At 35.6% G+C, this 20,525-nt stretch overlaps 1 protein-coding gene across 5 annotated transcripts in view; it reads left to right on the top strand.

Annotated features, from left to right (window-relative positions):
- The window catches only part of DMD (dystrophin), a gene marked incomplete at both ends in the record, with an annotated part of 1,256,016 nt that overhangs the window by 612,318 nt on the left and 623,173 nt on the right, over positions 1 to 20,525 (top strand). For all 5 annotated transcript variants that reach the window (XM_080362523.1, XM_080362521.1, XM_080362520.1 and 2 more), the window contains 2 exons: positions 3,430 to 3,624; positions 16,339 to 16,511. In XM_080362523.1, coding sequence (XP_080218649.1) covers positions 3,430 to 3,624; positions 16,339 to 16,511 — 368 coding nt within the window. The remainder of the gene's footprint in view (positions 1 to 3,429; positions 3,625 to 16,338; positions 16,512 to 20,525) is intronic.

Genomic DNA, 20,525 nt, shown 5'->3' with positions numbered 1-20,525 from the left:
AGATTCAACTTATTCAAAACCATTCTTAAACCTTTATCTAAAATTTTAATTTCTGGTTTCTTATTTATTCTTAATCCTCATGAAATGTTAACCGACCCTGCTTCTGGTGAACCATTTTGACATTAGCAATGACATATATCTTTATTGAATGAATATTATTTTTAATAGTAGTGGTTTCCAGCTGCTGCGATCTCCTTTTTTTATATATATTTTTTTCTTATTACAGTTTTACCCTATGATCTGGTTTCAGCTATGCATTTCTAGCAAAGATGCTTGTAAAGAATATAAGGAAGGACTCTGACCATTGTATCTTCTACAACATGGCAATTTCAGTGAACATAGGGACAAGCCAAAAACTTTTCCCTTTATTTGTTGATTAAAATTTTCAGTTCTGGATATTCCTATCCTCTGTTTCTTAGTGCAAGATGCCAACTTATGCCTTTAGTTCTGCTATGCTACTGCCAATGAGGGAAAGATAGAAGGAAATAAATACCCATGACCTATTGAAAAACCTACTAAAGACAAAGACATTTAATCCTTGATTTGATGAGAGGAAATGGCTTCAAGTTGCACCAGGAAAGGTTCAGCTGGGATATTGGAAAAATTTCTTCACAGAAGAGGTTGCAAAGCACTGGAACTGGCTGCCCAGGGAAGTGGTTGAGTCGCTGCCCCTGAAGGTGTTTAGAAGACATTTAGATGAGGTTCTTAGGGACATAGTTTAGTGCCCAATTTAGGGTAATGGTTGAACTCGATGATCTTGAGTGTCTCTTCCAACATAAATGATTCTATAATTCTGTGATTTCTGAAGTTGTATCAAATTTCCAACTCTTATTTTAAAAGGATTCAGAAACTAATTAATTTGTATTGTTCCACTTTTTTTATAATAAGATGTTAAATAATGTTGGCAAATATGAGGGCAGATTCAGGTAGACCTCTACTTTGAAATATGAACCCATGTATTTATTTATTTATTTAACTTTTTGTAGTACTTTACAGTTTAACTAGTAGTATAAACATTAATGGTCATTTTTCCTGTAGGACTATGTGAGTACTTGTCCAGGTATGATAAATATGAATGTAGAGTTTTCTCTAAAGGGTGGAATGGTTGCATACATTAAATATTACACATATTTTGAGGGATTACTAAACCAGGTATGTCATACAAAATTCAGTCCTGTCTTCAGATTTTAATTAATTTTGCCTTGAAGAGTGCTTTTATATGAGTTCTTTATGGCAGTGTTTGAAAGATAACGAAATTTGACATTACTGTAAATAATTAAGCATGATATCCATGAAGTGTTCACACATCTGATTTCAACTTGTCTTTTTTCTAGTTTCCAGAATTACTTAGACCAAGAAGGCACAGATATTATTTATGTACACATGTCTACATGTATGTTTACATGTAGACATAATTATTAGCCTAAATTTGTGTTGAAAAAATAGATTAATAAAACTATATAAAGTAATTCAGTTTTGTGTGTCACCTTACATCTTCATGTGACCTCATTTTAAGTGAACAACCTTGCACATCTAGAATGGTCTTAGAAATATTCTGTCTTCTCAAACACAGTTGTAGTTTCAAAGTTCCTCATGTGGGTCTAAAGTTCTGTGCTACATGTAGAAGTGTCACAGTGTAGACTTGAGGACTGGAAATGTATTTCCGCTTGCCTCAGTGTCCTGTTGAGAATCTGTCATTTTCTAATCAACTAGGACAGCTTTTTTTTTTAGGTTTACTGGGTTAAAGTCTTACTTTTGCAGAGCATGTGATTTGTGAAACATGGGAGGCAAACAGAATTTTTTTGAAGCAATTTATTTTAAATAATAAAAATTATAGCAGTGATATGGTAATTAGAGAGTGTTAGCAGATGTACTGAGAAAGTCATTTAGTGAGAAAAGTGTAAGCAAAGCAATTAAATTTGCATAAGAAATGCAGCAGAATCACAGAGTCTACAGATAACTTTATGGACTTTATATGTGACATGCATACATCTTCTGGAGTGTGTATATGCATATTTTAAGACTCTGAAGAAAACTGAAGAATCAGATGACTCAGCCTGGTAACCGAGGAGAGAAACGTCATGAAAGGATGGACGGGACAAATAGATAAATTAAAATGAGACACCTAGCTGAGGTAGTATGTGCAAATTAATGTTTCTATCTGTTTTCTTTTACATACTGTGAATCTAACTAATGATGTTTTTTTCTTCAGGACCATTGGTCCGTTATCTTTCACATAAATGGCTTCAAAATCCATTATCTGTATTAGGACTGGGGCATCTAAATAATATGATTTTGGAAAGAAAGTTTACCAGCAATTGTAGAATTTCTTTGAGGTCCACAATAAGTAAATTTTGATTTTTGAGGCAGACATCAAGCACAATGGATCTTGGTCCCACACTAGGAAACGTATTTGCTGTGATGAAACAAATAAAAAATAACTTAAAATAACATGTTTTTGAAATCACAAATAATTTATATCTTTTAATTTTTATCTTTCCTAATAGTGATGCTGCTGATCATATATTTTGAGTTTAGTGAAAAGAAGCAATCACAATTCTCCCTGTGCCAGAGCACACTTTCAGTATTACTTTTTATCTACGATCCATAAACACATCAAATCAGAAATGTATTTAAACAGTCACTATTTTGTGACCTTATATGTCAGTGTCTTTCCAAATGCCATAGACCAGCTGCCTGTTTTCTTGGAACAAAATGGTCTCGGATTTCTTTACACTTGGTGTATGCATGTACTTTCAGATTAGGGTTTCTGTTTCATATTTGTCCAGATTAAAAAAATATATAAAATCTTAATTTCCTGAAGATGTGTGTTGCTGGGATAGTTTGTTTGTTTTTTTTTTAATATGGCTGCATTAAAAACTTTTTGAGTCACAAAATTTCAAATTATGCTTTCTTGTTTAAGATAAAGGTTTTACTATAGTGCTGAAAGTACTGAGTTGACCTAGTTGTTTTCTGATGTGTGATATTTAAGAAATTTTGTCTATTACACAAGTCATTATTTTACCTGACACCTTGAAATGATTTAGTATTTTAGGCCTCACATGTATGGCATTTCTATAATAAAGGACAGATTCTTAAGGAGGGGTGATGATTTAAAATGAAAGGACTAGCACTAAAATTTCAGTAACACCATAATGTCAAAGTGCTCTTGTATTTCCTATCTTCATTTATTTGGAAAGCAGAAGAAAAATTTGTATACTTTTGCATGAATTAATTTTAGTAACTGCCATTTCAAACAGATTAGTGGAATGTGAGTGATCTGTGTCAGAAACCTCCAATATTTCCTGCATTTGGCCTTAGAAATTATTTTTAGTTGTTTCTGGGTGGTGAACTGGTAATTGCATTAAGTTATAAGTTTGTATAGTGTTAAGAAACTAAAGGAAACATTTTGTTGTATATCTATACTAGCAAACAGTTCGTGAAGATACAACTTTTGTGATGACTGAAACAAAGACTGGGGAAACGCCTCATGTGCCTTCTACATACCTGGCAGAGATTCTTCGCCTTCTGCAAGCCTTGTCTGAAGTAGAAGAGCGCCTTAATTCTCCTGTTCTACAGGCTAAGGATTGTGAGGATCTCTTCAAACAAGAAGAGTGTCTCAAGGTAAGATAGAAATATTTTCTTATAATGGTACTTTTCCATTATCTTTGGGCTTTTGCATATTGGCAGCCTGCGCTCACTCTCACAGACATCTGTTTTATAGTCAGCCCCTCTCTGTAATGTGTTGCTATATGGATGTTTATATATGAAGGCACATTGGTGCAAAGTATAAGACCACTGAAGAGTTCATTTATTTTTATCTCTTTCCACCTGTGTCTGGAAGACAAGAACATTAGGCTATCTGCAAAATACACACTTGAATGGGAGTGGAAAGAGAGGAAGTTGAAGAGGGGCAGTTATATATGAAGTTGTGAATTTGTGGTTAAAGTTTTGCTTTCATGTTTGTAATTTGAAGTAATTAGTAAGTAACCCTATCCGCACCCAATCATGGCAACTTTATTTCAGTGTTTGATTTAAAAATATTTTTTATTAAAATAGGAAAAGATAAAAAAAAGTAAAATGTACCTGTTCCATTCTGTGCTAGACCAAAAAAATTTGAAGTCTGACTGGGGCTGTGGTCTGTGCAATTATTACAGTTTCATCAACTAAACAGAAAATATTGTCCAGTAGGTATATAATATACTGAAGAAAAAGCTAATTCAGTATTTTTGATATGACTTTAAATATGGCTGTCTTGTTTCTTCGTTACTTGAAACAGTGAAAACCATTGAAATTGGTGGAATTTTTCCAACACAGAATTGTCATAAGAAGTAAGATTAAAATTGTAAGCCTAAGCAGATAAATGAGTTATCAGCTTTTGCAAAATAATGTTTGTGTGAGGAAAGCATTGTAAAAAATTATGTTTAAGTCCTGCATATAATTACAGCAATTTCAAATTGTCATCTAGCATGAAGAGAAGACCACATTTCCATTTTTCTATTATTATTTTGGGGAAGGAAAGGTTTTAACAAAAGGAAATATTAGCCTAAAGAGGCTGGAACATGCCTGCAGTCAGCTATAAGAAAGAAGCTTAGAGAGAGAATCAGGGCAGAGGCTCTGGCTAGGTGCCCCGAATTGTTCTATGTAGGAACCCATTCATCTCTTTCCACAACAGAGGAAATGTTAACAAAACCACATCCATATGCTGTTACTGGCTTCTGTAGAACCACATCTATATATAATTCTTATACATACATAGATCTTATTCATTTTAGGCATCTGTATATACACACACATGCATTCATGTAGATATTCTTTATTAGCTCTTGAAAATTAGGGTGGTTTTGGTTTTCCAGCAAGGCAGTATAGTGTCTAGTGAAGTATAACTGTGAAGTATTTTGCCAAGGAAGCATATAACTGATAACAGGATTGTGCGAAATAACAGTAAGCTGCTCTTTTTACCACTTCTGATTTAGTACCAGTAGATAGATGTGGTTCTGAGTATTGAAGCACACAACATGTGATTGTTATTGTCATTCTTCATTTTAAACTATCCCTTTTGATAACAGTGATTCTTCTGAACAACAACAACAAAAGTCATAGACTTTGTAAATCGTGGCTAATGAGCTATGACCTGATCCTTTTCTATGAATTGATGTTCATTACTGGATTAGATGGAAAAACTGTGACCTACCTCAACCAGTTTACTGGCAGTTTACTTCCTTTTTGTGTTTCTTATGCTTCATATGTGGGCTAACTTTATCTGATTTATATCCATAACTAATCTGTTGTTCACCCACATATATTTGGTATTATCGGAGTTGACACCAACTTTAATAATATTGATTACTGAGGTTACAAGTAAGTATTGCCGTAGGTTTAATTTAACCGTACTGTTAAATTGTTATGAGATGCATTTATGGGCACAGTTCCATCTTCCTCCCAAATAAATCTCTTAGAAGAGGCAAATAGATCTTGCACATTCGTGGGCTTTTGGAAGGGTATAGTTTTGATCCAAGCCTACTTAATGAATATTTATTTCCAAGGAAAAGCATTCATCATTGTCATTATCCTGTAGTAAAAATAGAAAAGTAGCGCATAAATTGTTCAGCAGCTGGCTGGGAAAAGTTTGAAATTAAATTGTGGTTGATTTTTATCCCTGACAGATTTGCATGAATCAAATTACAGAACTGTCATGAATAACGCTGTGTTTTAAAACTGAGTTTGTGGGATTTTTTCATTCCCATTCAGAAATAATCCATTTTAATTATCCTTAAAAGGAAAAATAAGTTTATTTACAAGAATCTTTCAGAAGTAACTGCTTTGAACATTTTTTCTCCAAAGTAAATACATATAGTAGGACTTAAACCTGTTTACTCATTATCAAATAGGATAAATATCAAATACAAATTTAAAAAAGCTTTTATTAATTGTCATACATAATTCTAGAACTGACTTTTCATATCAAGGTAATGTAAAATAGCAAAATATGAGTTTTTCTGCCAAAATCTGATAACATCTAACATTAGTAAATTATAATGGTTTTATGGGCACATTTAACAAATCCCTGAAACCAGCTCATAGGAATGTTATCTTCATTTCAAGTTTTAGGGAGTGGAAAAATCAGATAGAGAAACCGGGTCTTGTCTCTTTATCTCATAAAGTTGGCTATTGCAATATTTCCATTATTCTGTTACAAGCTCTTCTAAGTATTAGGACATACAGTACCTCTGTTTTTATTCATCACCACCCTTACCAGTATTTAACAAACAATTTAAATATTATATTTCTGTCGAAGATGAAACTCCAATTCATTGTATGGAAAACCATGCTTCATAGATTGAAGGGTTAGTAAACTGGGCTTAACAATATACTCTCAAATAGGACAAATTTTGTTATAAGCACAAACAGTATGGTACTTCTGTCTAGTATTGATGATGTTCATATTGATGGAGTTCATTATCTTTGGGTTCCCCATATAGAATTGGTTGTAATTACAATGGATTTCATTACTTAATCAAGTGTAGGGATAAAATGCTTTCAGAATTTAGCTAATTATCCTTACTTGCATTGGGTATTCCAAATGCTTCCTGAAAGTTAAATGAATGTACAAATCTGCATATATTCAACTTCATCTGGTGTTAGAAAATCAGATTATATCACTAATACTAAGCCAAGGTTTTCCTCTGTGATGATTATCTCATGCAAGATACTTGTCTTGTTCAACCTCATTTTATTTGGTGGGAGATATACCTGCTGAAATAAATAGATTAACTTGAAAATTAAACCTAACATATTTCTGTTTGCTGACACAGAGCAAAAATGAGTGTTCTAAAATGATACAGTCTACCTGAAATTTAGAAGGTCTAATGTGCATTTCTAGCCATATGTAATAAAGTGTTCGTAGAATTTTGTATTAAATATTGAGGTCATAGTCACAGCATCATTGTGTTTGGTCATTACTTATATTAACTATGAATTCAAAACTTATTTTCTGAGGCTACTTGCTTTATAGAACTAATGCTGAAAACCTGTAGTAGGACATATCCATATCAGGCATTTGATTTTCTTTTTTCTTTAATCTTCTTAATTTTAGGAGGAACATTGTATTGTAGAATATAATTATACATTTACCTACAATATTTTTCAATGATGTAATAGTTTTAATATGGAAAGCCATCTGGGTCTTTGAGAAAGAGGTTTCTTATATATGTAACTTCTTGCATAATCGCTCTAAGAGTTCTTTTTCTAGCACATCTTGTGTACTTCCAGTAGGCTTTTTATTTAGTTCATTAAAAATGGGGTTGTTTGCTGTTGTTGTTTTTTTAAACTGAGATATTTTCATTCTCTGGTTATTTTTTTTCTTCACTTTTCCCCTTTATTTGGTAATGATTTTCTTTCATCTACTGACACAGAGCACTTTCTTTTCACAGTTTTCTACTGTGTCTTATTTCAGGATACAGGGATTTTGCTGTAAACATTACACTTCCATTATTCTGGCAGCTAAAATCTCCTTTTAAAATGGTATATTAAACCCATAATACCTATGCTAGATATTGTAACTCGTAGTTCTATACAGATTTTAAAATTATAAGTACTTTGGGGAAATTTTCCAGCTGCTTATGATTAGTACAAACTGTGATGTTGCTTGATTTCATGTTAGTACAAAAAGAATGTAGTACTGTAACAAATATGCTATTCTCATAATTACAAAGTATCATTCTACATATGTTTGGACGGCCAATTTTATTTTTTTTTTCAATTTTGCACATTGAGATCAGTATTTGGCCTGTATCTGTTATTCTTATAAGGAAACATCTCCTAATGTGATATTCAGTGTAATTTTCTGCTGCAGCTCAGTAAAACCCAATTAACCATAACTTAGAACTGAGTGTAATAAAATGCACTCTCCAACTAGATCTGTCAGTAATGCAGTGCTTGGTAGCTGATTTGTGCACAAATAGCCAAGGAACTGAATTTTAACAGAAAGTTGTTCTTCTCTGGCAGATAAAGACAAATTCCAGGTAGTGAAAATGAACCAGTGTTCAAGTCTCTAGCACTTAGTTTTCTCTTTTCAAGAGCAACAAGATGGATCATTGCCCAAAGGCTACTGTCACTTCAGCTGCTAATGATTTTCTGTTATCCTTTTTTCTTATAACTTTGTGCAGTTCTGTTAACCATGTTATAATACAAAATCTCCCAAGGCGGCATTGATAACTAAATGGTTGAAGATATTCCCTTCAACATGAGAGGTAGATGGGGTATGTGTGTGATATACGTGGGTTTGTGCATACGCCATCCAGTAGCGTATTTCATTTATAGGTGGTCTGCTGTATTACCTTTGTAGCAGCTGTGGTCTAAACAAAAGCAGAGAGCTGACATATAGATCAGAAATTATATGCCTGTTCACAGACCACTAATTCTAAACATTTAAGGATATGCCAGTTATCAATTCTGTACTATTTTTTAATATTTAGAAAATTGATCTGCTTGGTAAAAAACACATACTACTTCACTATATGTAGGCATACGTATATATTTGATTGCTTACACATGTCAAACACAATAAGTGCCTTCTTGGGTAAATGAGATGAGCTCCTATTCAGACTTATTGAAAATAAGGCTATTTCAGTGCTTAAGAGTGTCTTGGCAGATTTAACATTTCATTACATTTTCCCCTGTTCTTTAAATATGCAAAATTTTAGTCATGGATGAGGTTTTGTGGAGATGCTGCCTCCTTTATATTCAAGGATATAATCTTGGAGGCATTTTTTGTTTTTATACCCTGATATTTGGTCTACCTTGACTTCAGTAAAGCCTTTGACACAGACTCTCACAGCATCCTCACAGCTAAGCTGAGGAGGTGTGGTCTAGACAATAGAGTAGTGAGGTGGGTTGCAAACTGGCTTAAGGAGAAAAGCCAGAGAGTGGTAGTCAATGATGCAGAGTCTAGTTGGAGGCCAGTATCTAGTGGAGCTCCTCAGGGGTCAGTACTGGGGCCATTATTATTCAATATATTCATTAATGATTTAGACGAGGGAATAGAGTGTACTATCAGCAAGTTTGCTGATGACACTAAGCTGGGAGGAGTGGCTGACACGCCAGAAGGCTGTGCTGCCATCCAGCGAGACCTAGACAAACTGGAGAGTTGGGCGGGGAACAACCTAATGAAATTTAACAAGGGAAAGTGTAGAGTCCTGCATCTGGGCAGGAACAACCCCAGGTTCCAGTATAGGTTGGGAAATTACATATTAGAGAGCAGTATCATAGTAGATCAGTACAGTAGATCGAGAGAGGTCCTCCTTCCCCTCTACTCTGCCCTGATGAGACCACATCTGGAATATTGTGTCCAGTTCTGGGCTCCTCAGTTCCAGAAGGACAGGGAACTGCTGGAAAGGGTCCAGCGCAGGGCAACAAAGATGATGAAGGGAGTGGAGCACCTCCCTTATGAGGAAAGGCTGAGGGAGCTGGGTCTCTTTAGTTTGGAGGAGAGTGAGGGGTGACCTTATTAATGTTTATAAATATATAAAGGGTGAGTGCCACGAGGATGGAGCCAGGCTCTTCTCGCTGGCAAACAATGATAGGACAAGGGGTAATGGGATCAAGCTGGAACACAAGAGGTTCCACTTAAATTTGAGAAAAAACTTCTTCTCAGTAAGGGTGACAGAGCACTGGAACAGGCTGCCCAGGGAGGTTGTGGAGTGTCCTTCTCTGGAGACATTCAAAACCCGCCTGGACGTGTTCCTGTGCGACCTCACCTAGGCGTTCCTGCTCCAGCAGGGGGATTGGACTAGATGACCTTTTGAGGTCCCTTCCAATCCGAAACATACTGTGATACTATGATACTGTGATATTTCTTATATTCAGATTAATGACAACAAATATGTTAATTATCCATGGCCTTGTTCTATAAAACCACGGTTTAAGTAGACCTGAGTAAGGAACACTGAGTGTGAGACACTATGCTGGGAAAGTCAAACGAGGTTTGTTGAGTAATGAGACAGTCCCAGCCAGCCTTTGCTTTGGGTGATGGATTGCTGACAAGGGAAGAAGCATGTTCCTTATTGTGAATCATCCCAGAGACAAGACCTCTGCCATTCTCTTTTTATTTATAAGTATCTCCTTTAGTGGGTTAAATGTAAGTCACATTTCTCAGGATGCAAATTACTAGTCATAAGGGGCTTTATGGAACATTCCTTTTCCCGTTTTGTCAAAAAATAACATGTATTGTTTGTAGCCCCTGGGCTTTAGGAACCTGGAGGTTTTTTTTTTTCTTTTGGCTGGGGGTGGTGGGGGTGTATGCAATTATTTCAGGGCATTCATGGCACATTTTTCATAATGACCTTCATTCCTATATTTTACAAAATACTAAATGCAGTGCAGTCATTTTAATTGGTTATAAGTGACACATTGTGTCACTTAAAGAAGCATTCAGAGTTCTGTTGTTTTTGAAATATTTCTCAAGTCATTTGAAGGAGAAAACGATTTGGATAATTATCACTATCTCCCTATCACTTCATATTAATACTACTGATAATATACCAGTATACTCTGCTATACCTGTGGTTCTAAAATACTGATTTTAAATTTTAAAACATTACAACAGAATTGTAGAACATGTTTTCTAGAGATAAAATCTTGTTGATGAGGTTGATTTTTAAAAAAATATGTAATATGTTGGCATATGAATTAGATGCTTGTCCTTTGAATTATATGAGCAGAAAGACACTGAACAAGCAAAGTTATCTTTTTTTCTCTAGTTGTAGTGAAAATGAAGCTGGTGAGGAGTCTGGAGCACAAGTTTGATGAGGAGCAGCTGAGGGAACTGGGGCTGTTCATCCTGGAGAAAAGCAGACTGAGGGGAGACCTTATCGCGTTCTACAACTACCTGAAAGGAGGTTGTGGCATGGAGGGGGTTGGTCTCTTCTCCTGAGTAGCAAATGATAGGACAAGAGGAAATGGCTTCAAGTTGCACCAGGAAAGGTTCAGCTGGGATATTGGAAAAATTTCTTCATGGAAAGGGTTGTGAAGCACTGGAACAGGCTGCCCAGGGAAGTAGTTGAGTCACCATTGCTAAAGGCGTTTAAAAGGCATGCAAATGAGGCTCTTAGAGACATAGTTTAGTGCCAGAGTTAGGTTATGGTTGGACTTAATGATCTTGAGAGTCTCTTCCAACCCAAATGATTCTATGATACTTTCATTTGTTTGTTTGATTTGGTTTGGTTTAGTTTGTTTTTTTTTTATCTCCCCAAAATTGAATTGTCTAGCTGTGTTTCTGTCTCTGGCTGAAACTAATACTTTTCATTTGTGTTACCAAACCCAAGCTATATATCTGAGATAATTTTTAGTGTAGATGAAGGAAAAGGAAAACAGTGTGATGAAATATTGTGCTTATCAATGCTTAGTGCAGCTTTTATTTTCTTTAATAACTCCACAGGATAGCATGCATGTAGACTGGAATCCTGTAGTATCAAAATAACTACAGCATAGTTCCTTAACTCATATGGGGAAATAATACACAAATGTTCAGTGCTGACTGGCCAGGTCTATCTGAATCCATGTGAGAAAATGGTTGAGGGACTCTTAGAATAGACTCATTTGCCATTACAAGAGTGGCAACAGATCAAGGAAAAATCCACTCATGATAATGCTCTTTTAAATTCTATTTCTGGTACATTTTATCCTCCAAAATCTCTTCTGTATTTCTTCAAATTTGATGCCTACTCTTCACAAATGAAGGCAAGGCAAATCTGTGTGGTGTTTTTGTTTGTTTGTTTGTTTTGTTGGTTTTGTGTTGGTTCTCTTTTGTTTGTTTCTTTTTTTTTGGGGGGGGGGGGGGGGTTCTTGTTTATTTGTTTGTTTGGGTTTTTTTAATGCATGGTGAAATAGAACCATCAGATTCTAGCTACAGAGTTTAACCAGATTGTGGCAAGGTGTTAGGGGGCAATTTTCTTTTTCTTTTTTTTTTTTCCTTTGGCTTTTTTCCACTCGTTATTTTTCTGCTTACTGCAAAATAACACAACATTCTTTGATCCCTGTCTCCTTTCAAAAGTGCTGGTTGTGTGAAAGAGCTTCTCACACACAAACTAGCAATTTGTACTTCTCATAACTCTGTCAAATCAGCATTTTCCCTTATCTCTGGAACAAAGTTGGTGCTGAGTTGTGTGCAGCAACTGAAGGATGTTTTTGTGTTAAATGACACTAAGAATCTTTGATCAGTTGGTCTGGTAAGTTATCAGCCACAAGTTCTCAGTATTCATTCTGATGCTTCTGTATATCAGAAGAAATAAGGGATGAAAACACAGTAGAAGGGTTACAGGTAGTGGTATTAAGAATGTAGGGAGTTTGAAGAAATGGCTGGAGACAGGTTGCCCACAGAAACTGTAGATGCCCCATCACTTGAATTGTTCAAGATCAAGCTGGATGGGGTTTTAAGCAACCTGATCTAGTTGAAGATGTCCCTGGTCATTGCAAGGGGGTTGGACTAGATGACCTTTAAAGGTCTCTTCTAACTCAAACTAGTACATGGGTGGGAGTGTTGATCTGCTGGAGGGTAGGAAGACCCTACAGAGGGATCTGGAAAGGCTGAAATGATGGGCTGAGGCAAATTTTATGAGGTTTAACAAGGCCAAGCTCTGGGTCCTGCACTTGGGTCACAACAACCCCAGGCAGTGCTACAGGCTCGGGAAAGAGTGGCTGGAAAGCTACCTGGCGGGAAAGGGATCTGGGGGCGTTGGTGAGCAGCTGACTGAACATGAGCCAGTAGTGTGCCCAGGTGACCAAGAAGGCCAACAGCATCCTGGCTTGTATCAGGAATAGTGTGGCCAGCAGCACTAGGGAAGTGATCATCTGTACTAAGCACTGGTGAGGCTGCACCTCAAATTCTGTGTTCTGTTTTGGGCCCCTCACTACAAGAAAGACATTGGGGTGCTGGAGAGAGTTCAGAGAAGGGCAATGAAGCTGGTGAGGGCTCTGGACCACAAGTCTTATGAGGAGCGGCTGAGGGAACTGAGGCTGTCTAGCCTGGAGAAAAGGGGGTTGAGGGGAGACCTTATCACTCTCTGCAAGTATCTCAGAGTAGATTGTAGTGAAGTGGCTGTTGGTCTATTCTCCCAAACAACAAGTGATAGGATGAGAGTAAATGGCTTCAAGTTGCCCCAGGGAAGGTTCAGATTGGATATTGGAAATCTTTTTTCACAGAAAGATTTGTAAAGCATTGGAACAGGCTGCCCAGTGAAGTGGCTGACTCACCATCCCTGGAGGTATTAAAAAGTTGTGTAGATGAGGTTCTTGGGGACATGGTTAACCTGAGTTGACAGTTGGACTTGATGATCTTGAGGGTTTCTTCCAACAAAAATGATTCTATGATTTAGTGCTAAATCTGAATATGGCTATAGATATTTAACTGGAGAATATTTATTTCTCTGTGTGGCAGTTTCAATGAGACATGTGCATGCCTGCACTCAGAATTAAGGGAAAAGCAGGAATGCTGAGAAATGGCTTTATGTTATGACACTGAATGGAGTAGGGAGACATTTATTTTTACACTGCCATTTGAATATACCTATCTCAAGAATTATTTGAGATTTTTAGTGGCTCAGTGGTATATTGGATCCTTTGTTTTGTTTGGTACAAATTTTTGTGAGCTTTATTTATGTCATCCAAGCTATTGTTTCGAATGCACAAATCTCAGAGTTATTAAACTTTCATTAGAGAAAAGGAGAAAGTCTTACCTTTAGGATTTTGGTGAAATAAGTCCCACTTTAGACTAAAAACAGATTGATGCAGTCCTCAGTCTAAAACATTTGAATTCTTTCATGCCTGGCTGCATTTCATTCAGGCAGCAAGAGCTGCAGTGTAAAGTTCACCATTTTGAGGAGCCATTGCCATAGCTTTTCAAAATAAAGGACTTAATTTCACTGAGAAAAATATATTTATTTGGCCAAAGGAGATGTGTAATTGTGAATTGTTTTTGCTTTACATAGATGTCTTGACTAGTCTGGGAGAGAAGATTTTCCTTCTAAACACAAATACCACAGATTGAAAAGCAAACTCCCCAGAACAGTAAAAGTATCATGTACCTTGCTGCATTGAAGCTGAAAAACACCATGTACAAGGAATGGAAATGAAAATGTAAAGAATTAACAAATAAGTGCATTTCAGAAACATTTGTTTTGCTTGTATTTCCTCACTGGTGAAACTACATATTATGTATATTAGTAAGACTGTAAAGAAATGACAGCTGTATAAATTAGTTGCATAAAAGGCATATTTTTCATCCAAAACCTGCATTTGTTTCCCTGGTTTTTTATACTCCTGGAGCTGAATGGTAAGCTTATGTAATTCAAGCTTTTTTGGTTGATTAAAAGAAAAAAAAAAAAATATTTGTATTGTCTTTTTTATAAAGAGCAAGAAAGTCACAGAAATACCAAATTATGCCTGCTTGGATAGTAGACTGAAATGTGACAAGAAGTGCTCTGGTTGAGGATGTCATTACATCAGTATGATTCACAAGGAGGAAGTCTTGCTAATTACTTTTGTTACATTCAATGCTCTTATCCTTAAATCACCACACATTTTATGACAATACCTTTCTCAGCATTGGGTTTCCTAACAAATTCAGTCATTCAAATTATTGTACAAGATTTAGTAGAAAGAGAGAGGTTGAACACTACCTAGTTCACAGAATAAAAATAAGGAGCATATTTATGTATTGCATTAAAAAGCAAAAAGAAAACCTGTACAATTCAGTCATGAAGCTGAATGGATTGATAAATGAATAATTAGTGGTCACTGAGAACATATGGAGTTTTACATGCTTTCACACATTTTAAAGATGTTAAAAGTCCAGACTAAATTCCATTTTTCTTCTTTTTGGTCTTCTAAGACATGGCATTGTGCAGTTAGGTAGGCATGCTGTGAAGTATTTTGTCCTTCTCTGAAACAATAGTGAACTGATGACTTGGAGAATCATAAGTGTTGATTTGCGAATATCCAGCAAAAGGCAAAACCTGATAAACTATTTTTTTTTTGTGCTGCTACTTTGATAACTGTCTAATACTTGCTGAAACACATATAAAAGAGAAGAATAATCAGCAGAGTAATTGAAGGTAAATACTTAAACCTGAGTCTGGAAAATGTGACTTTTTTCTGCTTTCTTGAGAATAGGGTTAGAACAGATGTAACCTTTGCACAGATGAATTAATGATTGACTGAAGTCCATAGTACTTTGCTTCCCCTCCAGCCATCGCCTTTCTCAGATATATTAATAGTTTATTATGTCTTCAAAGAAAGGATGGACATTCAGTCATTGTTACCCAGTTATTGTAAAACTGTTACTATTGTCAAAGCTGTTGTTGACTCTCTTGAGGGACGAGAAACCTTGCAGAAGAATAGGTTGGAGCATTGGGCTATGCTTAACAGGATGAAACTTTACAAGTCAAAATGCCGGATTCTGCACCTAGGACAGAGTAGTGCCAAGCACACATATAAAGAAGAAAAGGTGTGGCTAGAGAGCAGCCCCACATAAGAGGACCTGGGGATGCTGGTTGACAGCAGCTCAGTTTGAGTCAGCAGCCTGTGCCCTGGCATCCAAGAGGGCAAACCGCATCCTGGGGGGCATCAAACACAGCATAACCAGCTGGCCAAAAAGAGGGGATTCTCCTGCTTCATTTATTGTTGATGCACCCTCACCTTGAACACTGTGTGCAGTTCTGGGCACCAGAATCTAAGAAGGATGTGAAGGTCCTTGATTGCATCCAGATGTGGGCAACAGAGGTTTACAACAAAGCTGGAGAAAGAGCTGGAAGGAATGTCTTGTGAGGACTCCGAGTTTCTCTAGTTTGGAAAAAGGAGGCTGATGGGTAACCTTGTAGCTCTCTACAGCTTCCTGCGAAGAGAAGCGGAGAGGGAGGTGCTGAGCTCTTCTCCCTGATATCCTGTGAAAGGATGCATTAGAATAGTTCCAAGCTACACCAGGGGAGGTTTAGACTAGACATTAGGAAGAGTTCTTTACTGGGAGGGTGGTCAGACACTGGAACAGGCTTCCCAGAGAGGTGGTTGATGCCCCAAGCCTGTCAGTGTTTAAGAGGTATTTGGACAATGCCCTTAATAATGTGCTCTCACTTTGCCAGTCCTGAATTATTAGTCAACAGTTGAACTAGATGATCTTTCTAGGTGCCTTCCAACTGAAATAGTCTATTCTATACTGTTTTGTTTAATTAGCATTTTCCCGACACACACTTTCTTTTGCTTATGAGTTTTTTTTAATTTATTAATTTATTTTAATTTATTAAAAAAAATGTTTTGTTTTTCTTTTCTAAAATCTTGATATTACAGAGCATCAAAGATAGCCTGGGGAGGCTGCTGGGTCAAATAGACATTATTCACAACAAGAAGATACTGGCTTTGCAAAACACTACACCAAAGGAAGCAGCAAGTATACAAGAAGATCTGACTCAGCTTGATTTCCAGTGGGAAAAAGTTAACAAGATCTACAGGGACCGACAGGCGTAAGTAACTTGTAAAACTTGTTATCTCTGATGGCATCCATTAGTATTTGGCTTACTGTTGGTGATTGTTTTCCAGTCTTCTTTTTGTGGAAGTACCTTTTAAAGTCACAAACGATACTTTCTTGTAACTAAGCATAGAATGTTTACAGGGAACTGTGATTTAATTTATGAGCATTTTTGTAAAATTGAAAATATTTTTATCAACTATCACTTACGTTAGACCAAAACCTGGCATGATATTGCATACATATTCCTACGTCATAATAAGTGGCATAGTCCTGAGATTAGTATTAGGCATTTACTCTTTTGTACCTGTACTAATGATTTTAAAATGTGCATCTGAGTAAAATCCCTTTTAATTGCAGAGGATTTACTAATTCAAGGGGCAGTTCTCATTTGATCTAAGGAGCACAGCTAGAACTGTTAGTACCTCTAAATCCAGTGTCATCTTTTTATAAGTCTGTATATTAGACATTATACAGCAAGACAGGACAATCAAAATAATTATAGAAAGGCATTAAAATGATGATAAATAATGCTGTGGTGTCCTACAATATCATATAATACTTATTATTTTTTTCCTTGTATATTATTTATAGTGTTTGTAATCTGGGAATCGTATTATGATGCAAAATATAGCCAAACCTATTTTGTTAATTCAGCCATGGCTCATGTTGGTAACACAACTGAGATTAGCAATCCAGTAATATATTTATACTCTGTAGTAGATACCTAATTTTTAAATTTTTTGACATCGTGAAATAAAATATCTAGGTTCATACTTCCTCTTTTTTTTTTTTTTTTTTAATTGTGTTTTGGGTTTCTTTTTAATTAAATGATAGATCAGATGTCACTGGCAGTGGTACCAAAATTTCTATGAAACATTTTATTTCACTAAGAGTAATTTAAAAGTTAACAAATAACTTTTACCTTAAATAAAAAGTCGTGGTTTCAAGTATTTATGAAATTACCACAGAAAAATCCTTGATAATTCTTCTGAGAATGTAAACTATTAATCTGATAACAAAAAACCCTAACTATATGACTAGTTCAATTAATTGAAATTGTCCATTCATAGGAATTTTACAGAATTGGATCTTCAGACAATGCCAAAAGCTTGACATTACATGTCTAACTTCGTATGCTACTCCAAAAGACAATATAATGAAATTTGCTAGAATATCCTTTTTTATACTACATGTATGTTTAGAAATATTCCGTATCTTAGAAACTGTTCTTAAAATGATTATAATTGTTATGAAAGAATTAATATCTGAATAGTTATTACATTGTATAGTAAGAAGAGATATAAACCTAAACATGTAAGCAGTGACTATAAGAAAAAAAAAAAATACAAACCTTCCTGTGGGCTTAAGCTGCACTGATCTGTCCTGCAATCCAAGACTTGGTAGCTTTTGTGTTTTCTTTGTTTAGAAATATTTGTCAACAACTGCCACTTTGCAGATTTGTACAGACGTATTATTTCCACTGTCAGCCAATCAGTAGCTTTGATTTTACATTGCTGGAGAGAAAGGAAGTTTAAAAATATTATAATCAGAGAGAATCATTGTAAAAAACATAATTCTGTAATCTTCATGTCATCTCAGTTTTATTTCAACATTTAAAGTGTAAGAAACTGAGACAGATTTATAATCTGCTAAGGTTTTCAGATTCTTCCATGCACAGTACATTTTTTAGAAAAATAGTAAGCCTGACCCTGTTGTGGTAAGAAAGCTTCTATTTCTCATGATGCCATGTAAAAGAATGAAGGCTAAGTTAAGAAGGCTAAGCTGCTGGAGCCGAGCTGCTCACATAAATAATAAAAACTGGGGATATTTGGTGGTATGCTTTTCCCAGAGTCTGGCTTTGCCCAAGCTCTTGCTAGTATAGTAGACCAAGCTCTGGGAAACCTTTGCAATCTCCCTGTATGAATCTTCTACTACTGGTGCACAGCAAGGAGAGTGACTTACTGTTAGCTGAAAGCTTGGACCACTAGCACTGCCACTCAGTTGTCCCTTACTTAGACTGTATTGATATTTAGCCAGTAACAGAAAGTATTCTGAGGTGAAATGAATCAATGTTGGTCAAATATTTTGAAGTCATCAGATAAAGGCACTAGAGAACCGTAAAGTATGATTGTGCTCCAGCTGGCATTTGCCTGGGGGAGTCATCTTGTTTTAGTATGACAGACAGCAACTCAAGGTGATAAGCTTGACTGCTGTCTGGAACTGCACAGCTTTCTTTTTGTTTTAAAACTTTTGTTTGTGGTGTCAGTCTTACTGTGTCATGGCTCTGGTGTTTTCATTTGAACTCTGAGATGATCCCTGTAGCTTCTGCAGGTTTATGAGGTGCATCTGGACTGCACATGAATGTTACGGAGGTGAAGGGAGACAATATGGCCTTAGAGCATTTTACCTCTAGCAGTTTGTGTCTGTTAGGGGTGAAAGTATCAGTGTAATTCTTCCCTTGAGACATGAATGAAGCTGTGTTTGTGACATACGCTATTGATGATGATGTTTTAGGACAATGTTGGAATTATTATGGGAGCGCTTGTCTTGCTTTCAAGGGGTTGTATATAAGTGAATGTGAGTATTGCATGTTTAAAAGATTTCAGAAACAAATATACTATATTATGTTCATTTCTGAATACTGGTTTTAGGAAATGAAATGGTTGTAACAACATGGAAATTACAATTTAGAGTAAATGAAAGGTCAGCTATCACTATAATAGGTGGAAGAAGAAAACAACTTTTCCCATCCCTGTAGTTACTAGCAGAGACCTAGAAAGTAATAGAAACTTTCATGTTGAATTATTTTATGTGAAATAGATTTCCTGGAAGTCCTGATTTATATCTAGATACTTTGTAATTATATTTAGAGTTCATTCCTTTTAATTAGAAATCAAAATATATTTTTAATTTATTTTACAGCAGAGCACGTGCCAGTTTGACAGAAACTCATTATGATGGTAACTACTCAAATAGCTTTATGAGTCTGCTTCTTTAATAGGACTGAGCTTCTTCTCTGCACAAATTAATTTCAGAATATGGTAACAGGTTGCATTTCCAAAAGATACATGGAGGTCACACAATCTTATACCAAGTGGAATTTCTTTCTTTGGTTTTAGTTTTCTGAGTGCCAAGCAAACTCCAGAAGGCAGCAGCAGTGACTTGATTTGTCTTTTATGAGCTAGGGAGTAATTTACTATTTCATTTATAACTTCAGCCTTTGCTGTCATGGTACTAAATTTCTGTGTTTTCCAATAGTCAAATTAAGGTAATACAATCTGAATTTTGTAAGGTAGAGCTATGTTACAATGCCAGTAAGAATAACCATTCGGATGCTGTAGTTTTTCCTGTCCTTGTAACAGAATTTAACAATAGTCTACCTTCTTTGCAGCAGATGTAGATATTGGTTTCTTACATTAATCATAACTATTTAGGAAGTGACACTAATAGCAGGTCCCTATGTCTTCAATATAAACACATGTAATATTTGGGAAAGAAATATTATTCAATAGATAATAGAAAAAATATTTTTTAATTATTGTCTTATATAACTACAGATCTTACCAACTTACCACCTATGGAGGACCTTGTTTCTCTTGTCAGGATATTTACTTTTCAGCACGTTTATGCCTCAGTCTTGTTTCTATGAACAACACGTTCTCCCTAGAAGTATTACTTTCTAAGAGTGCCAGAAGTCTTTGAATCAATAATGTGCAACAAAATTTTCCTGAAAAGACCAGCAATACATTAATTTTAAATATTTCTATGGCAATTGAAAATCACTCACAGATAATGTAAAAGAAAAATTAAGCATAAGGCAGAAAAAAATAGAATACTCAAAAGAATCATATTTAAAACTAAAATACTTAAATTTTACAGATATTGTAGGCCTTGAACATTTTTGAAAATGTCTCTTCGTCGTGAGGTAAAATCCTAATGGATCACTCATATTAATTTCAGATAACTATTTTTTGGCATTTTCGTATCTTATTAAAGCATTATCTTC

This window comes from Nesoenas mayeri (assembly GCF_963082525.1).
Source record: "Nesoenas mayeri genome assembly, chromosome: 1".
NCBI lineage: Eukaryota > Metazoa > Chordata > Aves > Columbiformes > Columbidae > Nesoenas > Nesoenas mayeri.
This window is presented reverse-complemented; position numbering and strand designations above follow the sequence as displayed.